The sequence below is a fragment of the Gallus gallus genome, chromosome 3, assembly GCF_016699485.2.
Source record: "Gallus gallus isolate bGalGal1 chromosome 3, bGalGal1.mat.broiler.GRCg7b, whole genome shotgun sequence".
NCBI classification, from domain to species: Eukaryota; Metazoa; Chordata; class Aves; order Galliformes; family Phasianidae; genus Gallus; species Gallus gallus.
The window spans coordinates 23,026,741-23,048,323 of record NC_052534.1 but is presented as its reverse complement, the minus strand read 5'-3'; the positions used below and the strand labels follow the sequence as shown (position 1 = coordinate 23,048,323).

The 21,583-nt window shown below is 42.0% G+C and overlaps 1 protein-coding gene across 1 annotated transcript in view; it reads right to left on the bottom strand.

Annotated features, from left to right (window-relative positions):
* PKDCCA (protein kinase domain containing, cytoplasmic A) overlaps positions 1–21,583 on the bottom strand; it is a 32,916-nt gene that overhangs the window by 4,971 nt on the left and 6,362 nt on the right. The window contains exons 2-5 of the mRNA XM_025149063.3: positions 15,738–15,860; positions 12,598–12,869; positions 9,099–9,178; positions 8,067–8,174 (exon numbers count right to left, since the gene is read on the bottom strand). Coding sequence (XP_025004831.2) covers positions 8,067–8,174; positions 9,099–9,178; positions 12,598–12,869; positions 15,738–15,860 — 583 coding nt within the window. The remainder of the gene's footprint in view (positions 1–8,066; positions 8,175–9,098; positions 9,179–12,597; positions 12,870–15,737; positions 15,861–21,583) is intronic.

Genomic DNA, 21,583 nt, shown 5'->3' with positions numbered 1-21,583 from the left:
TAAAATTACTGCAAGACACTCACAAACAGGAAGAAACATCAGAGCTGATCATGTCCCACTTACATCAAAGGCAAAAATCCCTTATGCTAATTTAGGAAATGCAGACTCGCACTCATGAAGAAAGGTATAAGATTAAAAAAGGAAAAAATTAGTTTTACATTAGAAACGTTCATTTCACCTCCAAAAATATATATATGCTCTTTCTGAAGAGCTGTTACTGATTGGATAGGTAAAGTCTTTTTTTTTTTTTTTTTCCCTGTGAAAACATAATTGCATCTAAGTGAATAATATCCCCTTATCTCTGTATGGTAGCTGTTGAATATTGATCAGCGCCTGGCAGCCCAGGCAAGGAAAACGATGCATACAAGTGAGATGCAAAAACATGGAGCCCGGTGAATCATTTGGACAGCTTGGAAACGTGAATTGACAGAGGTGGGCCAGCAACAGCTGTGATGGTGAAAGTGGGGTCCTGGCTCATGAAGCAGGAGGGGATGCAGCCTCCAAGCTGCTACTTAGGGTACTGTACCCGCATGGCCAAGGGGGATGCAGCATGACCCCCAGGGAACTGGGACAGGTAAGGGCACGGGGTCATTCCAAACCAGCCAGGTGCTCCTGCCACCTTGGGAAACTAGCACAGGATTTTCTCAGAGATAGAGGATAGAAATAATCTGAAACTCATTGCAATGCCAACCAAGCACTGGTCTGAGGAAACTGTAATTTTATCCAAAAATCACTTTATCTTGAGTAGGGCAAGGTAGCTGCCTTCACTCTCTGCACAGCAAAGGCAAACATTCCTGGAATCCCTTGTTTACACAGTCACAAATTAGGGAGCTGACCCCTGAGCCCAAATTTGCATGAGTCGAGAAGAATTACACTCCTCTCAAGAGGAGTCATTGGAAGGACCCTCCTGATGGATGCCCCTTGGTAGAAAAGCATCCTGGCCATGATCGGAACCTCCTGCTGCTCCTTGTCCCCTGTCAGCCTCAGCCTCAGCCAGCAGGACAGAAACCTCACTGCAACCAGCTCCTCATTCACGTCCAGATGTAAGTCCTGCTCATGTGCAGGAGAGATCTAAATGCTCAAGGAACCCAAAAATCCATACTCCTTGCTTCAGTTTAAAGGGCTGTTCCTCTCTTAGATGAAACTTGATTAATAAACTGCAAACAGAACAAAGCTTTCCTGGCCTATCACAGCACAGTACCTTCCACATTCAAATCTTTTCAGCCCTTCATTTCTTGTTTTCAAAATTCAGTAGAGCCTTTGTGATGTGCCCCGCAATACATATCACCACAAAAATGCCATAGCATTTGTCTTGTGTTATGGGCACAAGGCAAGTCTATCAGACCCCAGCAATGGTTTCTCCACACCTTTAAATGATCATCCTGGTCACCCCAGCACAGTTACTTGCTCAATTTAGCAATGCTCCACCGGGTTAGAGGCAGCTCTAGCTCAGATGTTTGTCCTGCCAAGACCTGAAACTTGCTTAAATGGAGTCCATGGAATTTGAAGGCTCACGGCAGTAAATCACATCATAAAAAGGTCAAAGTTCTGGTCGATTTCCAGACTGATGGTGTTTAAAACCAATAAATACTTGCCTAATACTATAAATGCAGCCATAAATTTACACTTTTGCGTACATATACGTAGTTTGACACAGAATATATAAAGTCTATCAAGGTAATGGCAAGGAACAGATCAGAGATATGCAAGATGCTCCTACCACTATCACAGTGTAAAAAGAAACCTTATTCCCATCCACTGATGTTGTGAGGGCTGTCGCAAATAAATATAATGCAGTAAGATTGATCTTGATGTCACTTACGGCAGATTTACTCCAGCTTAACATATGGGAGCTGATTCGCTGCTCACAGCTACGCAAATAAATCCTACCAGGAAACATCTTTCCTGCCACGTAAATAGTTAGAAACTTCAGAATATCCTGCTACACAGAATCTGGGCAGTTCTCAAAAGTTTTGTTTTGCAATGTTTTTAATAGTTTTAAAATGTTTTGAGAAGTTTGTTCCGGATGATCAAAACATGCTGTTTTCATGTGTCCAAAATCGTAAGATTTTCTTACAGCAACAGCCAGTCCTCGCAACAGCCACAGTGACTTTCAAAGCACGTGCCCTCTTGTATGCATCTCTAAAACAAATTGCAACCTCGCTGACCAGTGCAAGAGCTATAAAAGAAAGCCAGCACTTTAAAATCCCATTCTAAAAACTTTCCATCAAAAATCACCTGCGTTGTCCCAAAGCTGACCATAATCTATAAACATTCTCATTTTCACTATACTAGACTGAGTCATATAAAAAACTCCACAAGTATACTGTAAACTATGTGAAACCGCCTGTGGTTTCCCCCCTTTAGGTTGTTTGAGTCACCCAAAATCTGACTTTAATCAGTCCTAATGACCGTTTATTTCAGCCACAGCAGCCAGATTGCACTTTTACTACCAACTACAGCTACCCGTTGGAAACCTGCCCAGTTTTGTAGTTATCACCTGCCAGTACAGCGTGGGTCATTGACATCAATGCAGCAACGTTCATCCTTGAAAAGAAATCACACTTCTCCTTTTTGTCCTTCCTCTGATCCTCCTCTATGCAAAAAATTAAAAAAATAAAATAATAATAATAAAAAAAAAAGCTCTGGCAGCCAAATCTGGATATTCTTTTAATTGCTTTGCTTACAAGTAAGCTGAAAGAGCCTGATCTTGCCAATCATCTCAGTAAAAGCAGTACTGAGCAGTATTTGCTATACAGTCCTGCCGATTCCCAGGGAGATTAAGGAGCACAGAGTCAGATCCTAAATAGGTAATAACATGCTTATTAGCACATTTCATTTTCTTCATAAAATTTCCTTACGTCTCAATATGAACATTTAAAGGTTCTTCCAACAAGAAGCCTTATGCATAGTTGTGCTAGGGAAAGCCATTTTTGGTGCATCAGAGAAAACAACTTGCTAGGTATGTCCTCTGTCTCTGCTTTTAATTGTTTCTGACAAACCACACTGTTTGGAAGGACAGGAATGGCTGCCAGAATGTGGATTTGCTGCAAGACCAGGAGACAGCACTGCTTCTCTGGTGTGCACTTTTGTCCTTTGGCTGATTCACGCACACAGACTGCAAGCAAATCCTACCTCTTCCCACATGCTATTGTGCTCACAACAGAGCTGTATTTAAACTGGCAAGCCTGCTGTCCATGCAGCACAAATAAACATGGAGAATGATAGATTCAGCGACATTTTATTCTCATTAACATCACACAGCAGGAGCCGCACGGACGGGGTACTGGGGCTCAAAGATAAGTACTGGGCTGCCCATGAAACAGCAAGGCAGCACTGAGTAGACTGCCTGTGCACCTTCACCTCTCAGCCCACCACAAAGCAGCTTTTACATCCCCGGGAACAAAAGGCAAAACGCACAAGTGTGAGATAAAGCAAGAATCCAGGCTGCAAGGACTGCGGCCTTTTCCCAGCTGGGCCTGTGAGTGCCTTCACCAGAACCCTTCCGGTCTGGGTGTTTTGGCCTGCCGCAGGACAGACAAACGGCCTCCAACAGTATCGCAGCGACCTTGCAAAAGTTCCCCTCACACACGCACATGTGTGCAAACACACACGCCCTGCTCAGCTCCAATAATTCTTGGGTAGATTTACAATTTCCTAAGCAGGTTGCTATAGTGAGCCTGCCGAATATTTTTTCAAAACACTGTTGTACTGTAAATGTTTACATACAGCATAACCCTGCCAAATTGTCTTAAGACAAAGGAAAACACAAAGTGTCTTTGCTTAATGTCCAGCCTTCCAGCCTTTTTTTTAGAGTTGTGACCATACTTTCAACTAACAACAGAAGTTTATTACGCCTTTCTGTGGGCTTGCACACCCTTAGGCCTAATAATGGGTCATCTATTAGCTGTAATGAATAACAAAGCTATCGGATTTACTAGTGTTAGCTGATTTCACGCATTTCTGAGTAAATTCTGAGCTAACTGAAAGGCTGAGGCTTAGCTTGACAGCCAGACACCCAGTTGCTACAAATCAATGTCAGTTGATTGAAATAATACAAATTTTGATACTGAGGCAGGGCGTCACTGATGAGTCAGTAGATTTCTTATTTCTTAATCTTGATAATCGCTTTAGATGACATATGCCAGAAGAAATGCATGGTTTCTGGTTTAATTCATTCTTCTGGATTCCAGCAAAAGAGACCAAGAGTCCAGAGAATATAAAATATTTGCTCAGTGTTGTTTTAAACACTGCTATGTTCCTGTAACAACATTAACAGTAGTATGATTTATGATTACAGAACACATATGAAGCTATCAAATGTCTCCTGCACCTCTACTCTGTTTCTTAGATACTAAAGCAAAGTCCAGAGCATAATATAATTTACAGCACTATAAAATGTTTTACAACTGAAGCACAGTGAAAGCTTAATATCCACGACCTTCTGTAATATGACCATGTCATCTTGTTAAACTTTCTTTATGGGAACACTAGAGCTGACAGGAGCTTTCCTCATGTCACTTCCCTGCCGATTATCAATATCACCTTTCTCACTTCACGTTGTTCATAGGAGGAGGGCTTCCTTTCAAAAACATAGGTTCAGATAGATAACAGACTGTTTTCTAAAAGTTTATGTTTTAGTTACAGCCTTAGATCATTTGCTCAAGATCATGATCTCTTCTTTCCTACTAAGAATTTACAATGCTCTATCCAAGACAATGGATAATTCAAAACATTTAGCCCTAAGACAAATTCTGAAGCGCCATTACTTAAACCTTCTATGTTTTCTTTTTTAAACAAAACAAAATCTTGCAATCATTGGATTTGAACTCTGCTCTAGGATTTCAGTAAAGATCATCTACCAGGAAAAGGCCTTCCTTTGTCAAAACTCTTCATTGCCAGAGACTGAGACTGTTTTTTGTCATTTTATCTACTTGGAAGAGTGAAAATCTCACAGAGTGACTGGCTCCAAAGATTTTCATTGTCCAAAGCAAAACTGATGTGAACTTGTGCCTGCAAGGTCTTGACATGCTAGTGTACAAAGGTAAAGCTTTGATTAACTTCAGTCTGGCCTCAGAACCAAACCACAATCTAGTTTTATCTTAACCTGACACTGGATTGGAAGACACACTCCCTAAACTTTCATTGTGCTACAGAACAAGATAAAAAAGGTTTTAAAAAAATCCCATAATCTCACCTAAATAGTTTGCTTTGATTTCAGAGAGTAATGCAGGGTCCTCCTAGATCCCAAACAAAGCCGAAGCATGACCTCAGCTGACAGCAGGGGAAACAATCACGGCTGTCCCTTTCATACTCCCCCTTCCACTGCCAAGAGTTATAGAAAACATTTGACCTGTTCAGCTGCTTAGCCCTGGTTTTGCTGGTCAAGGAGCTAGCTCAGTTGGGAATGTCTTCTAGCAGCAAGAGGATGACCACTCTGACACTAGTTCTTCCCAGTATTACTGTATGACAGAAGAATTTCTCATTTATTGAATAATCTAAGGACTGAGGATATTAATTGAATGAACTGATGTGAGTTCTAGCACAGTATTACAAGTCCAATATTAGCTGAGGATACAATGTGCTTTGGATAAAAGTGACAGAAATAAGCAGGTAGGGAGGGGTATTTTACCCTCATAATATGACTTCATGCTTTTCTGGCAAGCAAAAGGAGCCTTAAAATAGAAATAAATTACAACTCCTTTTTTGTTTGGCTAAAGTAGCCTTAGAACAAACAAGAAACAGGCCTGCACATCTTAAAGACGTGGCAGCTAAGTCTGAAAATATATCTCATCTAAATGTAATTTTCATCAAGATATCTGATTTCTCAGGCTTGCCATTGGTTGAGATCTTTTTCATATCAGGGAATTCAGTATTACACTCCTAATCTTTAACTTAGTACTGTTTTAGATTGGTCAAATACATCTACCAATTTTCAACATCTTTGCTCAAGCTGCAGAGCAGCTCCTCCCAAGCCCATGAGCTGCATCCTAACAGTAAAAGGGGTTTCTTCCATCAAAGGGTATTACCAGCTGTGAAAAAGGACAGATTCTGTGTTATATTATCCAGGACTCTATGGAACTAAACTGACACAAAAATGTGTAATTATTATAGGAGCCAAATACACATGGAGCACTGCTCCACATTAGTAGAAACTTGCACTGTCACATTTACTACTACTGTCCTAAGCTTTCTTCCCTGAGATGCTGTATAAACATGACAGACCTCTAAAATTCAAAGCTTCATATTGTCCTGATATGGCAGTTAAACCTGGAATCAACCAGCATCACAGAAAAACTCCAGCCCTCCTGGCACTTCTTCAACAAAGGACGTGTTTGTACTATCGATTGTACTGCTGAAAATAATTTTGCTGCGTTGACAGGCATCACTCAGCACAGACCGTGATGAAAAGCCGAAAATTAGAAAGTTAAATGAACACCTGCAACAATTTTCCTGCCAATTTTACAACAAAATAAATATTGAATTATTCTGATAAGTGGGTCAAATTCATCCCTGGTGTCATGGCCCTTTGAGGTTAACAGCGCTACGACAGGATTGAATTTGGCTCCTGTGTCTCTTCCACAGAGAGAATGCTTCACTGAACTTTTAAAACCCTCTGTGCCAACATTCATCTTCATTTAGAACCCATCCTTTCTTCTTTACTGTGCTTTTTTGCAGCAAAACTGTAATTTTCCTATCAACTTGCAGTCAATTATGCTGACGGTTTGACATGAACACTGTACATACACAAAAATAATTTGCAAAACAGCTTTTTCAATTGTTAGGCTTAACAGAAATTTCCATCATACATAATCTTCTCTGACATGCACAATTCCACAACCTATCCTTCCGGGAAGAATATGCATCCTTCCACATCACAGCTGCTTCAATAGCATTTTACATGCCTGCAGTGCTGCAGAGACCTCACAAAAAACAGAAAGATGCTATGCTATGTGCAGCCTCATTTTGATGTTGTCATTTTTTCTTTTTCTTTTCTTTTTTTTTTTTTTGATTGCTAATAACACTTTTTTTCTTGTACAGGAAGATGAAAGTTTTGTCTTGCTATCTTGGTTAAGTTGTGAGAAACTTTTGCCTGACCAACCTAGTGACCTTCTATGATGGTGTAACTGTGTCAATGGACAAGGCAAGAGCCACTGACATCATCTATCTGGACTTCAGCAAGGCCTTCGACACGATCCTTCACAACATCCTCCTATCCAAATTAGAAAGATACAGAATTGATAGGTGGACACGTTAGAAAGTGTCCAGAGGAGGGGTCACAAAACTAATCCAAGGAATGGAACTCTTCCCCTACAAAGACAGGCTGAGAGCTGGGGAGAAGGCTCCAGGAAGACCTGATAGTGGCCTGTCAGTATCTAAAGGGGGGCTGTAAGAAAGAAGGAGACACTCTTCAGCAGGGTCTGTTCTGAAGGGACAAGGGAAATGGTTTCAAACTGAAAGAGAGGAGAATTAGACTGGAAATAGAAAAAAAAATTACAGCAGGGGAAGCACTGGCACAGGTTGCCTACAGAGGTGGTAGATGTCCCTGGAGACACTCAAAATCAGGCTCAGGGTGGGGGGGGGCTCTGAGCAACCTGATCAAACTGTATGTGTCCCTGTTCATTGCAGAGGAGCTGGACTATATAACCATTAAAGGTCACTTCCAACTCCCAACGATTCTATGATTCTAAGAAACTCCTGTAAGCCTCAGAAAATCCTCAGAGGGTTAGGGCATCTTTATGGGATTTCTGGGTGTCTGGGCAAGTTCTAATGCTCCAACAGCAAAGAAGTGTGTTTATGTAATTAAACACATTTTCCACAGACCCTCTGGGAGAGCCAGGCTCTGCTGGGCTTCCTTTTACCAGTGCAGCCTGCTTATCTCTACGCAAGCCCAACAACTGCATTCAGCTGCAGAAGGTGCCCAGGAAGCAAAAAGTAGACAGCTGATTACTGTGTGCGTGACTCCAACAGCCTGTAAGCTGTCTTCTACACATTTTCTCTTTCAAACCTCAAGTACCAACCAAAGCAGTGTCTTTAATCTTAAGGTTCGAGAAAGAATACTTTACCAGATTTCGATATCCGGGTAGTGTTCTGCAGGTACTCTCCACTCTTATACAGATTCAAAACTCTTTCTAGTTGAGCAGCTGTTTCATCTATCCCCCAGTGAAGCTCTCCTTTAAAAGCACAGAAAAAGCATGATTCAGATGAGGAGCAACCTTCACAGAACTAAAGAGGGGCTGCATTCAAAGAGAGGCTGCTCCATGACAGTGCTGTGATGTGGACACGGAGTCCATGAGCTACTACAAAGTGACCATGGATCCGATTTTTTATCGGATGTGAGCGAGGCATGTCATATGCTGACTCATCCAGCTGGGAAGCCCAGGCCCATGGGCAGAAAACACTGTGTTGAGCTCCCCAGATGGGATGAACATCAGCCAATGCAGGGAACTCCAAATGATTTGCTTGTCAGTAGACTGGCACCATTCAGTTTCCAACGGAACGAAAAGCCCCTAGACCAATGTGCCAAAAGCCCTTAAAAGAGAACTGTGGGTGCACGCAGCTGCTCTTGTCCCAGAGGCACTACCTTGGCCATCAGTAAAGGCCTATGATAATTTCACTTGCCTCTGGCTCCTGAGGTATAAAAGCACCAGCGTTACGACTGGCGACAGGCAAGTAAGCATCCTGTTGGTAGTTACAAATCCCCTTGCTAGAGGCAGGGACTCTCCAGACACCACAAGGAGCTCTGCACCAAGGACTAAGCTCTCCCTGTGGGACGGGAGGCAGCACAGTCTCTGACCATGATGAATTTTCTCTAGATTGCTCCCTGGGATAAAGGTAGAAACTGCATTCATGCAATTCAACCCCGAGCAGACGTGTCAAGAAGAAGCACAGACCTCTGTCAAGCATAGTTAATATCTCACAGTGGGATTTATGTGGTATAGAGGGCCCTTTTTGCCCTTTCTCTATGGGGTGAAATATATCCTGGGCAGAAAAACAATCCAGTTTCCTTACAGCGAATACAAAAGCAGCATCCCCTCACACCCCACATGCAACAGTCACACCAAAAAACTTGGCATTGCCACATCCAGTGTGATTACCTGTGGCGTTGACTATCTTATCCAGCAATGGTCTCAGCGAGGGCGGTGCACTGTGTGGCAGAAGATACGTGAAAAAAAACCTGGAAAGGAAAAGTAACCCATGTTGAAAAATAAAAGAGATTACAAACGTGGGATAACTACCGAATAACGTAAGGAATGAAATTCCTATTGCTTGTAAGCCACTGACCTATTCAGGAAACAAAATCGTATTCTGTAGTCAAATATAGCTAAGCGTATTCACACAGCTGTCTGGCATAACTAGACCACGCTGCTATATACAAAGCTGCCTTGTAACTATGTGTAAACGTTGCGTTAATGCAGAAATGTGCTGTGAAGCCCCACAGATTGCAACTCGTAGCAAAGCTGTCTGTACCTTGACAAACTGCAAGGATGCCATCGACCTCAGAAGTCTCAAGGGCTTTTCAAGGCTTGAAGTGCATAAATCAGATTTCTGCTCATTTCAAAGAACTGACTGTTACTTTATTTTCTACAGCTTTCCTAGACTTTAAAATTAACAGGGAGAAGAAAACCTTCTTCTATTGTTTTCACGCCCCTGCAATTCGGAATATCTTTTCTGTTTCTCATCACTTATCTAAAAACAAGATGCATTCATGAGGATTGCCATGTTTGGATGTATTCTCTCTCTGTCATCATTTTTAATCACAAAAGAGAAAAGAATATGCCTTTAATTAACATCGCTTGAAGTATACTTAATTTCACATTGTTCCTTTAAATTTCTATTTCTCTTCCAATATTACTAAACGTTGTAAACTCAGTGTCATAGCAACCTAAGATAGAGATGGACAGTTCAGGATCTGACAATATAAACAGAGCTATCGGGCATAAATATTAGGTAATGAGCAGAACAGTAACACAATTGGGAAATTGCCCTGCTTTACATCTAACCTGCAAAGCAAAGTAAACGTTTTTTCATATACAGAGACCACATTGTCAAACAAAAACCTGCAGTGAGTCATACTCAGGAGCAAGACTAGCAGATGTCTTACATAAGCACAAATTAAAAAATTGAGTTACTGATAGCAAAAATTGATCACAGGCACAGGTATTATTGAGTTGACATATTCCACTTACACAATGAATATTTCCTTGAGATTTTAACTCCCTTCTAATCCCTTACAAAAATAATATTTATGATTTTCACTAGCAGGATTATCTCCAGGTAGGTTTTCCTGGCCATGGCCACGAAACATCCAATGAAAACAGACACAAAAAATCTAAAGAGTGGAATAGCATTTGTATTGAGTAATAAATCTGGTAAATTTTACCTCATTTTTTTCTGCTTGGAAAATAACCATAAGCAGAATCCAACTGATTGTGAATAGCTCTTTGCAAGAACTCAGTAGCTGCCACTTACTTTCCTAAATGCTGGACAGATGCAAGTCACAGAGCTTATTCTTCTCCCACGACTATATAAATACCTAACTTGTCCTAATGTAAACACCCGTGTATGAAATTCTGAAATGTGCAGACACTGGTGTCTGAATAGCTTAATTACATGAACATTTGTTATTCAGAGTGTAGGGCCAGTGGCATCATTTGTGATCTGCCCAACACAGACTGCCAAATTCCTTCCAGTCTGCTCCTACAGTCTTCTCTCTGCGTTTCTCTTCTCTCTGAAGAACTACCTGATCTTAACTGCCAGTGATGGAGAATTCACCCATCAGTCAATAGTTCAAAGTATTAAATAGCCTTACTTTTGAAACTATTCAATGCTTCTAAAATTAGTCCCCTAAACATTTGGGAGAAAATCCACAGAGATTGATTTATGGCAGCAGGTAACAATCTGAAAATTAACATGGGACAGATCATAGAATGGCTTGGGTTGGAAGGGATCTCAAGGATCATACAGTTCCAACCCCCTTGCCATAGGGGCAATGCCACCAACATCCATGTCTAATACTAGACCAGGCTGCCCAGGGCCCCATTCAACCTGGCCTTGAACACCTCCAGGGACAGGGCATCCACAACCTCTCTGGGCAGCCTGTTCCAGCACCTCACCACTCTCTCTGTAAAGAACCTCCCCCTGACATCCAACCTAAGTCTTCCCTTGTTGAGCTTCAAATCTTGCATAGTAGATTTTTGTTTTCCAAAATGTTTTTCCTCCTTTAATTATTTACCTCATAAAGAAACCAAGCAGATAGCCTAATTGTGTCTTCAAGGTTAGGGCCTACTATACTTCAAAATTTCAAAAGGTTTATGCACTGTTTGTCATTCCACTGCTTTTGACTAATACCTAACAACATCACAAGCAACCCCTTTGCTGAGCACTGACGGACACTGCTCTTAATCTAACTGTACGTCAAGAGTGTGAAAATAGGAAATTAAGTAATGTACACCTAATGAACAGAATATTTCATCTTCTAAGACAAGTGCACAGAGTTTGTTGCCAAGTCCATCACGCATGGCTGCAGCCTCCTGCAGCATCAATCTGCTGTTAAACGAAGAACAATTGTCTCTATCACATGAAGCAAAACCGGGGGCTGAAACCACGGGGATACGGTGCGTGTTACACACCAGTGTGCAGTTCAGAGCAAGTATTGTAATAATAAAAAGACTGCTTCCTTCAGTGAGACCGGCAGCCTGCCTCAAGCCCAGTACCCCACAGACACATCTTCATGTAAGCCTGAGGTGAATGGATGCCTACTAAACGTTTCTTGGCTAGACCAGTAAAATGGTCTTAAGTGAAAGCTAGCTAGCTAAGCAAGATCTTTAAGCCAAGCAAGCAGACACAGAAAATTTTGCAGGACACCCTAAAATCCACGCTGCACAACTGCAGATGGCTGTCATGTGGCGCAGCCCATTTCAGTGTGGTCAGCTAATGCAACACACATGCTGGTGAGCACACCAGGAGCAGAGCAGACAACACTCTCTGGAGAAGCCTCTCCTCACTGTGGTCTGGCAAGGAGTGAATGGCACGATATTTGAAAGGGAAGTCTAAAAAATGAGCACACCATTATGGTATTCCTTTGAGATCCTCCACCCTCATATCTGGACTGGAAGATGGATGCTTCAGCCAGTGGCTTCTCTCCACACAGCTGACTGGTCTGCCATGAACTGCCACCTCCACATCCCCACATCACAGGCAGCACCACCTCAGCTGGTGGTAAAAAACATGTGGTGACCATTACTCACACCAAAGAAGTGCTGGGAGAACTGTCTCACTACAGAGTTAATGGGACCTCATCTCTGCAAGTGCTGCTGCTGTACTGTTATAAAAATCGTTATTTGTGTCAAGAATTCAGTGGAATTAAACCAATGTGAAATTAGACTAAGTGGTGAATCGCGCTCAAAGCATGCAAAATATTCCCAGTTACAAATGCTATGTTATGGGATTTTCCCAAATGAAACAATTATTCATAGATTTGGATAACAGAACTGAGTCAAGATGTACTCACAGGCATGAGTAACTCTAAATGATGCTGCAGACTTTTTGTCCATTTTTAATTCTCTTTTACCTTACAGAGAACTGATAATGTACCTGTAAGCATTGTAGAGATTCCTCTTTTCATTCATGTTTTGACACCGTCCCTCAACAGAACAAGGCAGAGTGAAGTTTCGTGCTGGAAACTCCATAAAGCAGTCACTGTTACTGGTGCAAGAGCTTTCCTCAATACTGGCATCATCCAGATCAGTCACCTTCAGCTCCCCATCCACAATCACAAACTGTCGAGGGCGAAAATCCAGCAGTGTCACAGAGCCAAGAGGAGAGTGAGCCAAATAATGCAGAAGTCGAACTAAGCTGAGACATATCTGAAATACAAAAACATGGGTACCTAGCATTATTTTCTCAGCACAGACCGTAAAAATGAAACCACTTTAGCTGAAGATAGATTCATAAACACATGACTTAATATGGGCATTATAACTTATCCCCAACACCAAATATTGCAACTAAGGTATTTTTCATAGGATTAACATAGTTGATTGTAAAGCCCTTGGAGACTTGAAACAAAAATAAGCTTCTTTACCAGTTCTTTCCCACACTATTCTTGAAGCATGGCTCATTGTTGCTATTCTTACTTTGATAGAAATAAAAAGCCTTAACTTTTAATAACACATTACATACAAGCCTTGATCATGCAGTCTACGTTTCTGCTCTGTACAAACTCCAGCTTAGGAATTTTGGCCCAAGTGCTGTGCTCCTACAGTCAAAGCTCAGACTGCGGACAGCATCTGCACTGCCTCTATACTGATCATGCCTTTTGACTGCTATTGCAATTATATTATATATATGTATATATATAAAGGGTTTCCCTTGTGTTTCTCTTTTCCAGTTGAGAAGTAGTGTGCATACCACAGTGGACCTCCATGTGTCACATTAAGGCTGGTGTGGGAGCTCTGCATGGACATTGTACTTTTCAGTTGCTGGAAACTCCAGAAACTTATTAGACAGCAAACTCAATGAAAGCTGAACTCAGTCCCCTTACCAAAACACTGTTTTGAATTAACGCAAAAATAGCATTAATATAAACACAAATGAAATACTGGAATTTTTATCCTATATATTAAACTAATAACAGGTGTTATCCAGCCTAGAAAGGTTTTTGTTGTTTATATATAACTTTGTTTTTTGTTAACATACACTGTTAATGTCACATGTATTAAAGCAGTCAAATCAAAATTCGATCTCAGGGCATAAACAACATGCCCAGGGGAGCACGTAAACACATCCTTCATGAAAAAGCAGAGGCTGAGCATGTCTGGAGCTATACTTCACAGACCGCATGTCTGTGCGACATTAGGACTAACCCCCACTTCTATAATCACCTCCTTGCTTGACCAGGCTAGAACGTTTATCCTACTTAAGTGATACCAAAGTTTACACGGTGATGGCTGTCCTGTGAATGAATGCAGACAGTGATGGGATGCCAGAGCTGACCTTCCTTTCCTCCTGAAAGTATGCCGAATTCCTGCACACACTACCCTGAAATACGCAGTATTAGCCAAAACCAACCTATAATACACTTATCTTCAATTGCCAACAAACCCAGAATTTAGTTTGGATAAAAATACAGGTTGTCATCTGATATCGTTGCCTTTTCTCAAACCTAAAAGATGCTGCTCCTGCACTGGCAACCTCTCTGAGCCCCTGTGGATTGATGCCCCACATACCTACTATGAGTCTGGGCTGTGAAAATCCATGTACAAAAAAAGCCCTAAGTACAAGAGTGAAGGCTTTGCTCTGCATCACTCTCTGCTGACTGGAGCAGTGTTGCCCTGGAGAGGAAGCTTGCTTCACAGTCCAACACCAAGAAATTATTTGTAAGAACAGCCAAGCCATTTATTTAGCCCTTTTCAGGACTGGGTCACCAAAGTATCATAGAATAATTCAGGCTGGAAAAGACCACTAAGATCATCTAGTCCAAGCATCAACCCACCACCTTATGGCCATTAACCTGTGTCCCTCAGTTGCCGCACCTACAAGTTTCTTGAATGTCTTACATATCAATATATGATTTTATTTCCTCTGTGCTAGTTGAGTCCTAGACAAGCTACCAAGCATGAAATTATCTAAGACAACTCTCCTTAACCTCCCTTTGTAAGCGCTCACTCAGAAATATCCATACTAAGGGAAACTTCCCAATTCATTACCCATCATCTAAAATATCTCTTGGTAATTGATTGGGTACACAGATGCCATCGCAGTCCATTGTTGGCATCCTGTGGATGAGATGAGACAAAGACAGCTTCTACTTTCACGGAGGTGCGACAAGCACCTCTGCCGTTTATTATAGATGTAGTTCTTCCAGGAGAAGAGAGCTGAAGTTGAGCTCCCTCATTGTTCCCAAACACAACTCAGAAGGCAGCATGGCCATAGGACGCTACCTGACAGACATCTTGCACACAGCCACCCAGCCTTGAGAGCACCATGCGTAACAGTACAGATGTAGGCTGCAGCATACCACAGCCTCTGAGCTTAGTCGGGGGCACTTTAATTCTCCAGTACAGATGGAGCCATACAGCCCAAAGTGTTTTAGATGAAAACTATTGCTGCCTTGAAACCTCTTGGGGAGTTAACCTCAGTCGACTAGACAGCCCAGTGTACACTGACTGAGACAGCGCTGTCTTGATCAAAGCATTGCTGCAGTCTGGCTTCATTTTGGACAAATTAAGTGTGACCTTCGTGCTCCTGGTAAATTGCCAGCACAGTGGACAAGCCGCCTTTCAGATTTGTGTACATTGCTTTCACTCTCCCCCCGTAAAAGACAAGCAGAACAGGAAGCGGAAGAAAACAATTATAAAACCAACCTAGGATAACGATCAGGATAGAAAAGTAACATCCTTCTATTGTTTAAATTCCAGTTGTGGAGCATAGCGCTCAATGCCAAGAACTCTGAGCCTTGAGCTTTAACAAGTAAGAAACTTTTGCAGATACGATGTAAAAGCATACAAGCCGGCTACAATTAGATAACATCGAGAGACAAAACAGCATAGCATATTAAACCTTGCAGAAAGGGAGTGTTAAATTCCACTTCTAAACCAAGATGTAATCACAAGCCAAGCAAATGATTAATAAACGTGAGCTATACTGCACTGTACATAACCTGTGCTTCATGCGTGATGTTTTCTCGTGTTCATTGCTCTCTTGCGTGTCCCTTCTGAACAGTTGTTACTTACTCGAAATCTGTCTTCCCAGGAAGTCTGTAAAAGCTGAATCATCTCTAAAGGTGAGCCTAGTTCGGTGATGGCTGTCAGGGTGTCTGGGATGTCATTGCTATCTTGGTAACAATAGCCATAGAGCTGAAAAAAAAAAGCACAGGGCAGTATCAGTGTAACATATCTTGGCATGCTTTTACGTTTCTCAGAGGAAGAGGTGCAAAGTAAACACTTCTTACAAAGCATTTAATTGCCTTGAAGCCCTCCCCAGCAACTTTTGGATCCCCTCATTTGAGGAACATTCCCTCGAAATCCCCAAAGGAAGCTCCTAAAGCAGCCAGCACAGCCCCTGTGGGTGTCACACCACCCCAGGGAAATAAAGCGGCCATACATGAGATCATATCAACGAATGCTTAAGAAAAAGACTAAAATATCCATAGATGTAGAAACAGAACTCTATCAGAAGAAAATCAGCTTAGTCTGCGCAACATCTGGCTAAAGACAACTTGATTTTCTTAAAATTCCCCTAAATAAGACTGCTTAAAAGACATCACAAAATTTTTTAATGACATTTCCATAGAGCAACTATTTGTGCAATGACTGTGCATTTCAGTGAAATACAACTTGAAACTCAATTGAAATACCAGAACTTATCTTTTGCCAGCCAGAAATTGCTTCTTGCTCTACTTGATGGACTTTCGTATGCGGTACCATTAAAGAAGGACAAATATTTCAAAATATTATCTGCCAGTAGATTCTTCAATTTAAAAGAATTTAAATGGCAATTTCGGCCATGCTCCAGCTCCTTCTTGCATTCGCTTTCCAAGGACATCTGAGTGATTAATTCCCACTTGCACAAATAACTGCCCAAGAAGAATATTTAAGGGTTGTGTGGAAGAGCTGGCTTGCTTTATATGGAGTGGGACAATGTCTGACACAGCTACGGGGACAGGCTTTATATGCTCCATGCCAAGCCCTGGCAGAGAGGCAGTTAAAGGAGCCTGATAAGGATCTGATTGCAACTTGCCAGCCAGAACAGCGTGCACATGAAATAAAATTAAATGTAGTCTCTGCCCCCAGTCAAATAAACTTAACAATAAAAGGGTCAGAGGGGAAGGGAAGGAAAATAAAAAGAAAAGCAGCTTCAGAAAGTGCCCTGGTTCTATTCACCTCTGCTTTCCCAGAGTAATCTGTTTTTTTTGTTTTTTTTTTTTCTCTCTCCAAACCCCTTTTAGTTCTACAGAGCTCGGTGAAGCTGATGAGGGTCCGTCCTGTGCTGGGAGACGCGGTAGAGCCCCATAGAAGTCAGGCTCATCCACTGCAAGGCCACCAGCAAAGCCAAGAGCCAGAGGAGCGAGAGCGGCCACTGACAGCTGCCGCCATGAGCAGCTCTGGCTATGGAGCACGCTCCTACGGCTCATGACCCTCACAGCCAGAAAAGCAAAGAGCGGGGCTAAGTCAGCAAATACGTGGCTTGTTCCGAACCAGGCTGCTAGCTGCGACTGGAGCTGTCAGCATTTCAATGAAAAAAAAAAAAAAAAGCGTTCCAAAAATGCAAGTGAAGTAAACAGTTTTTCTTTTCGGTGCAAAGATGGCACTGCATTTCAAAACAGCAGCTTAAACGCGGAGTGTAACCTAAACAAAAAAAAGAGCTAGAAGATTTTACTCTAAGACTCGCCAAAAAGATCTTGGCACTGATGCACAACTGAGAGTTTGGGATGGATGCTGACTGGAACATTTGAAATGGGAAAGTAAACCTTCCTCCTTGCAGCCACGGCAGCAGTAATTTCTTAAGCCAGAGCCATTGGGATGGGACTTGGGTGTCTCTGACACCGTTTTAGTGCAGATGTTTACAGCAATCAGGAATGAGTCTTCAGTGAGCTATCGTGGATGGCCACATCAACGCACATCTGCTGAAATCTTCGGAACAACAATAAGAATGAAACTCAATGAAAATATTTAGCGCACTGTCTACCGGTGTTCGGAGAAAGCCAACATTTTCAGCACAGAGGGACCGTCAGCTGAAGTCTGCAGTTTTTACTGGGTATTTCACTTCCCTCACGTGTGACAGACAGAAAAACATCATCTGTGAGTGTCAGAATCAAACTTCTGCTCCTTCACTGTGAATTCAGCACTTGTCTGTAGCACTCACTGTTACCCATCGGGGAGAAATGCCCTCAGGGAAATGAAAAGGGATAGAGACTGGGAAACAACACTATCACAGTTAAGCATTGAGTCACAGCGACAGAGAACGCAAACAAGACATCAGTCTTTGTTAGACAGTCTCATGTTTGTAAAAACTACTCCAAGAACTGAAATAAGGAAGATAACAGACATTAATTTGATTATAAAGTGGGATACACGTATATCCATACACATAAAATACAGATAACTCAGTCTCACTACTTATGTGCAGATGAATGCCAAAGTCGAAATGAATTACAGTGCCTACGTGTATCTATTTTATCTCGATCCAGAAGTTGCCACAGTTAACAGGGTTTCATTTTGTTCTCAGAGAACTGGAAGTTTTAAGCAGTAATTCTATTTGGGCCATCAGTCGGTACCTTGGCAAAACTCTTTGCTGCCTGAGCACCTGAGCATTTGGGGTACATTTTACTATTTTATTGCCCATCTACTCACTTCAGTCACTGCAGGAGCTGAAACGAGCTTGATCCACCCCAGGTTCCTTATTCTCAGAAGAGTATTTTCTTGCACAAGTACTGCTGAATTCATCAACCATACCAGCGAAACACAGTGCTGAGCAAATTTGTGTAGGTCCAGCTCAAAAAATATATAATCTAACCTGAGCTCTTATTGCTGAAGTGAAACCTCTCCAGATGCAGCGCCATTACATAATTATATAGAGTTATAAAAGCACAGAAGTTTGAGATATAAAGGATTTACTGGGCTGCGTTTATGCTTTCCTAAATGAAGTCATGAAACTAAATGCAAAAACGCACATGTAATTATACGGTCATATTTGTATGTGCAATTATGATGATTACAAACTGGGTATGTCCCAACAGCCAATTAAGCATCTAAAACGGTTACATTCATCCCCTCCTGATAACCAACACCCAGAATGCAGATGCTACCAAGTACAGAATATATGATAGAAGCAAAATACTCAGAGACAGTAACTCTCGGCCCTTTCATTCCATAACTGGCTTGTTAATATGCACAGAGCTATTACGCAAAGCATTTTATTTCTTCCCCTTTTTTATTTGGCCTACGCATTTTAAGGCCTGAAATGAGACAAACAGGCTTGTATTCCCAGACGGCGAGGTAAGAAACAGACAGTTGGATGCACATAATGAAGAGAAAAATAATAACCCAGGGAAATCAAATTTGGCTGGAAGCAGATGATGATCCAAAATGCCCCCTCTATCCAAAATCCTGTCGGGCCGGACATCAGCCTCAGCATTGCAAAGCTGCACTTTGGATATATTAAGGAATGATGGTTTTCATACGCTTTTGCAGCATGGTTCCAATCAAATGAGTGGAAAGAAATACAACCCACATCTTTTTGATATACCCAGTCACTGGAGTTAAATGCCACCCCAATATATTTTTGTGTAGGAGCTAATAGCAAACAGTCGCGGTACCGGGATGCCTCGCTTTCTGTTTAGAAAAAAATGGAAGCCAGCTATGAAATGTTTAGCTGTTCTCACATCATGTGTTGTAACTCATTTAGGACAGCCCTGTTTACTGAATTCTCCCTGGACTGTTTGGGTTTCCTCACTCATAAAGACTCAGCCCCGTGCTGCTCTGCGCGCACCGACCCCACAGCAGGGTATCCCCCAGCAGCAGCACGGCTCCAAGGAACCACAGTCCGCTCCCTTCACAGCCCTACAAGCTATAGGACAGAGGTACCCTCCCGGACAAGCCAAGGGGAGAGTGAAAGCAGAGGTCAGAGCCTGCACAAAAGATGACAAGCTTACTGAATAAAAACACAAAATAAAGGAGCTTATTAAGCTGTCATCAGCAGGGCAAGGATATGCAAACAACAGGCCCTCCCACATTAGCTAGGCATCCTTCCTGGCTTTTTGTTTGTTCTTGGGGTTTTTTTTTCTCCAGAAAAATAAATGCTGGGGCAGAGCTACAGCCTGGGGACCCAAGGTGCCCCCCAGGACAGAAGCCAGCAGCCACTGGCCTGCAGGGTCCCACTCCTCCTAATCAGTAGCTATCCCACCTCACCTCCGAGCACCGGGCTGTTTACAGTTTCACTAAAAACCACAGCACGCTGTAGAGCTTTCCCTTTACCTTCTTGGTTTTCAGCCCTTCATGCTTATGTTTTTCAGATTTTTTTTTCCTCCTACAGCCACAAAAGCTGGAAATTGATCCCACTGTCCCATATTGAACAGATCTTCCCAACTCAGAGCCTTGAGGACCCCCGCTTTCCTGTAGTCACACAATGACATTACATTGCAATGTCTGAAGACTTCATTCTCCTCCCTTTCAAGAAGGGTTTGCTCAAACATACAAGAGAGAAGGCCAATCTAAAAAAAAAAAAAATCTTGCTTTCATGAAGAGCAATGGCAGCCAACACTTGCCACATCCTTTATTTTCCAAAGCACATGGACATAGATTTGCTGCATCAAAACTGGCTGCATCAGTATTATATTTTGCAGTGACTTGGTGCCAAGGGGAAATTAAAAAATCCCAGTGACAATGGTAGTGTCTCACTGAGCTGTTTGTTTGGGCTGCTGCACATCAAAACCAGGAAGGCACATTTCAGAAGCTTGTGCTACCTCACTGCTATCAAAGCCACCATAATCCTTCTGACACAACCAATGCTTGGGTCCACCTGTCATTCCCGGAATGCTGAGGCAGCACCTGAAGAGCATGACATGGGATTTACACATACACCATCTGAGAGAGTGACATCACTAAGACCTACTGATCACCCAAGTTCTAAATATTTTTCTATTGCTGATTGTATGTATACATACGTAAGCATATACATATTATATTTTTGTGCATGTGCCACATTCCACCCGTGAGGTGACTGCATATATGAATATCTGTATTTCTCTATTACATATACACACTATTTTCATCATTATATTATACTTACATGTTTATTTAAATATGTGTTTGCCACCCCGCTCATCCCAAAGGATGAGTTCCCTGAAAGGTTCACCTTCAATATAAAGATCAACGTGATGTCAGCTTTGCTGCTACAGAACGCAAAGAGATGGTGTGTGAGAAGTGCATTGATTTTCCTCATCGAAATGGAGAAATCAAGCCCTGTTGAGCTCTGAGCTTCTCTGGAAAAGACATTCAGACTGCAAGGGCTCAGCACCGCCCAGGACCAGGACTGGGCCCAAAGCTGCATGCTGAAAGCTGTGAGGCAGAATTGCCTGCTGCTGCTGCCGAGCACTGGAACCGACAGCAAGCAGGGAGAATTCACACAGTAATTCAGCGTTCACAGCTCTGCCCAGGCTTTTATTTATAAATGTGGTATTATTAATAGCACTGAACTCAGAAGAGCCAGAAGGTACGGGGACCTCATACCTGGTTCTGCTACTAAACATGGAAGTATATTCAGAGGAAAACTGGAATGCATTATTTAGTAATACACAGATATTACAGCTGACCATATACATCTACCAGCATATCCACAGATATCTCTATGTATTTTAATCAGTACGTGTGTATACATATCTTTATACGCCCGCTCATCTGACATATATTACATTGGCTATAATCTTAAGATTTAGTAACTTTATCTCCTGTTTACTCACCCTGCTTTCCATACACTCTGAAGTGGAAAATTCTTCTTCTGAAAACATTTACAGCACTCTGAATTTGCATTGCACTGCACAAGCTCAAGGCCTAGCCTTGCAAATATTTAGTCACACAAG